The 3,785-nt window shown below is 51.4% G+C and overlaps 3 protein-coding genes across 3 annotated transcripts; all 3 read left to right on the forward strand.

The window, feature by feature from the left end:
• Window positions 1-41: 41 nt before the first annotated feature.
• PHYSODRAFT_335646 (hypothetical protein) lies at window positions 42-341 on the forward strand (the record flags this gene model as incomplete). The annotated part of the gene is made up of 1 exon (XM_009533089.1): window positions 42-341. A coding segment is annotated over one exon (300 nt), but the record flags the coding sequence as incomplete, so codon positions are not given.
• A 1,911-nt stretch (window positions 342-2,252) lies between these two features.
• PHYSODRAFT_512974 (hypothetical protein) lies at window positions 2,253-2,726 on the forward strand (the record flags this gene model as incomplete). The annotated part of the gene is made up of 1 exon (XM_009533090.1): window positions 2,253-2,726. A coding segment is annotated over one exon (474 nt), but the record flags the coding sequence as incomplete, so codon positions are not given.
• Window positions 2,727-2,984: 258 nt separating this feature from the next.
• PHYSODRAFT_460201 (hypothetical protein) lies at window positions 2,985-3,777 on the forward strand (the record flags this gene model as incomplete). The annotated part of the gene is made up of 2 exons (XM_009533091.1): window positions 2,985-3,245; window positions 3,448-3,777. Coding segments are annotated over 2 exons (591 nt in total), but the record flags the coding sequence as incomplete, so codon positions are not given.
• Between the last annotated feature and the right edge of the window lie 8 nt (window positions 3,778-3,785).

A 3,785-nucleotide genomic window follows, 5' to 3' on the forward strand; every position in this document is an offset into this window, starting at 1 on the left:
CCCCCGCCTACAACAACGCTCCGGCTACTGTTGTGAACAGCGCCCCTGCTACGACGGCTACGACTACTGGCGCCAATGGCGCGTCCACTGCGAACGCGAACGCCAATGCGAATGCGAACGGCGGCAACAGCCCCTACTCGACCAAGACGGTCTCCGTCACGAACGGAGACGGCACGTCGAACACGGCGTCCGTGTCGAACGGAAATGGTGCCGCCGCGACGGGTGGTGCATCAGCGAGTGCTACGGCCAGCGCCAGTGCGAGTGCGTCTGCTCGGGTCACGGCTGGAGTGGGGGCCACGTCGTCTCAGAAGACGTACTGCCAGCTTCGCTCGGTGGAATGAGCGAGGCAAGTGTACCCTCTTAGGGGAGCTCGTCGAGGTGCCGTGAGCACCTCTTGGTGAACGAACGGGCTTTGTGTCGCGTGCGCGGTTTCGAGTCGTCTTGCTGTGATTTTCTCCTCGTAGCGTATGATGGATGTTGTTCTTTTGGTCGTTTGAGTAAGGAGTTTCAATGCAATGCAATGCAATGAATTCGAAGGTTTGTGTGAGACTTTGCGCATTCGAGTGCGTGTTGTAACAGCACAGTTGTTGGCCTGTGGTTTTGTATATACGCACCCGGCAGCAGGCAGAGAAACAGAAAAAAGCAAACACCTCTGGACAGTATGCTTCTCGTTGCGCTCGCTTGTCGCTAGTGTTAGATCATACCAAAGTCAAGGCAGCAATTCGATCCGATACTTTGGGATTTCCTGGTCTCCGATTGGTTGAGTGCAACTTCAACAAAGAACATACAAATACTAGTATGAAGCAGATCATTCAAAATCAAAGTAGAATCGCCAAGGCCGGGCCAACACGAGCCGAGCCGAGCCGAGCAGAGTACAGCCGAGCAGAGTAAAGCAGAGCAGAGCCAAGTAGCCTTTGAGGTTGCAGTATGTAGTAGCATCAACCGTGTACGCAGGTTATCATCGTTCAGCGTGCCGCGCCTTCGCCACGTGTCGTCCACATCAAGAAGCTTGCCAAGGCCTCGACACTACAGTTCCATCACCATTGGTGATTCACCAAGCTGAGCCGTGGAATGCGAATAAGAACGGGTAGAGAGTAGGAACCGACAAAAGGTCCCCGCCATACAGAAATTCGGGCAAAACATACAGAGGTGCGCATCCAAAACATACATACAAAAACTGCACAAACGCCACATGTTTGGATTAGCACACGGCGTCGATCTTGCCAAGAAGCCGCATTCGTAATCTTGCCAAGCAGCAGAATTCTCGTAACTCCGCCGTGGGGCAGAATTACTTTTTCACGCTTGTACTGCATAGCAAGGCAAAGTCCGTGTCGAACTATGCACTGAAAATTTAACGGCGGTGATTAAGGCAGTGTAACAAGGCTCAATGCTTGCTCACAAAGTTTGTATACGCAGTACACTGGCATTTGTAGTCCGTCAATCGAAAAGCCGATTGATGGAATTTGAAATCCTGGATTCTCCAGAAGAGCCTGATTGATGTATTAGCTTAATCACTCAATCGGAAGACATTCGATCTACGTCTGTAGATTTCACTTCTGAATTTCGACACAGGGACGCGTATCGCCAGCTCCATGACTCGCTACCCTCGTTACGGTTTCCCGGGCTCGACTGATACGTGTTGCAGAAGGACGATGGGACTTCCACGAGGGGGCAGCGGGTATACTGGGCGAAGAAAGCAACCAGCTCCTACTGCGATCTTAACAAGCATGTCGTGTCAATTCAAGTGCGTCGGAGTGGCAGATGCAACTTATCTCTGCCGCGACTCGAGGGTGAACGGCAGCAGTATGATTCCTCGTATGTACGAAATCGGCCGAGCGCAATTGCGAGAAACACGGTCCACGGTTGCGACGATCCGTCCACTACCGCTGCTGCATGTGAGGTGGCTTCTTTTAGTGATCATGCGACTGGCGAAACTGCAAGTGCTGCATTCCATGTACCTGATAAAAGTGCTGCTGTGCAGAAGGGCCTGGCCTGCGTGAAAACTACATGGAAAGTTTTTGCTATCATCGACAGGACTGCAGTCGGTCGAGGTTTTCGATACCGCGTTAAGTGGTGTGACGAACTGGATGGTCATCGGTGGGAAGACACTTGGGAGCCTGGTTTCATGTTACGCAAGGATGGTTTTAGCGATGGTTGCAGTATTGTAGACGCATGGAAAGCTTCCGACGAGGCAGACTTCTACCGCTTCTGCAGCAAGAATGGGCATGTCCATTTAGTGGGAGCTTCGCCTAAAGGTATGTGCGCCGTTTTATGCTGTAGGTGTCGCTGCGAAGCTACTAGGGATCACTGGCTGGAACTCGTCAAGCGTGGCTCAAGATTTTATTTCCTACTGCGCCAACCGGGGTCGGCCTATTTCTCCTAGTGGATTAACCTACGGTGAGCTTCGACACTACGTGAGATTTGTGAATGGGCGTAATACCACTGGAGGACAGATCAGTATGTCCGCACTGGACAAAAACTTACTGGGTGGAGTGAATGGAAAGCTGGCCGGCCAACGTCTGCGTGTAATCGATTTAACGGAAGGTGGATACGTTTGTGCCGCATTCAACTTGATGGGAGTAAGCCATTGTATCGCCATCCACGTTGTCTGTGGTGAGAAGTACGTCTACGATGAGGAAAACGATTCGGTCGCTTTAGGCGCCTATGATTTGGACTGGATTTACGGGATCTCTTTTCTGCGTAGAGTGGCGTTGTACGTCAAGTGATTGCCTTTACAGCGATGCTGTCACAAGTTCGAACATCGTTTTTTTATAGGGAGTTGTTGCCGTCTGCGGGACTAACTCACACAAGGTAGCACCCTAAGTATCAATACGTATTTATATACAGTGAGTTCCATCTCGTTTTCATTCTTTTTTTTGATTGCAGCTCACAGATCGACAAATATTTACAGTGTATTCTATTAATACAATGGGTTTCATAGAATTTTCATTCCTTTGCAGCACACAAAGCGATCAATTACGACGATGCGTCTTCACCAAGCAGTCTGGTTGTATGCTTCCCTCCACGGCAACGATTATGCGCGAGCGTACGCTAAGGAGCGACTACAACTGTCAGAGGATGCTCGTCGTGTCCGCGATTCGAAGTGGCTACTTAACAAAGGGGGTGTCCGTCTTCGTGAGCAGTGGCGTGCGCTTCCTTCTCCAAAACGGCGACGGCTTCTTCAGGAGACACCTGACCTGTCGTTTCCAGAAGGGGTTGATGGAATACTAGATGAAAGGCGTCGAGTTCCAGACCCCCGCTGCAGAGCTCCCACCAAGCTTACAAGATGCAAATCAAGTGATCGCTACACATGAGCTCGAACCTACGACCGCGACCCCCGCTGCAGAGCTCTCGCCAAGCTTACAAGAGGCAAATGAAGTGATCGCTACACATGAACTCGAACCTACGACCGCCACCCTCGTCACAGAACCTACCTCGACAGAAGAGCGGTCGTCTCCTGCGATTCAACTCTCGCCGTCAGTCTTGAAGTCCGCACGGGAGTTGTCTGCTACTGATATGACATCGCCAGATGTGGCCGACAAAGTAGTTCGCATGGCGAATGCACGCAGCAATTACCACCAAATACTGTGCGAAGAGCATCGATTGCGTGTCCGCGCTGAATACAACCGCGGAAGCCTCGCAGGGGTGCTCGAGTCAGCGGCATCTAGTGTCATTAGCGCTGTGGCTCTAGCTAAGGCTGATTGCCCAACAACGAGTGACGAGGCTTTTGCTGCAGTTTGTACACGACTTACGTGTGTTCTAGGAACGATGTTGGGAACAGCTCA

Source organism: Phytophthora sojae (genome assembly GCF_000149755.1).
Source record: "Phytophthora sojae unplaced genomic scaffold PHYSOscaffold_6, whole genome shotgun sequence".
Taxonomy (NCBI): domain Eukaryota; phylum Oomycota; class Peronosporomycetes; order Peronosporales; family Peronosporaceae; genus Phytophthora; species Phytophthora sojae.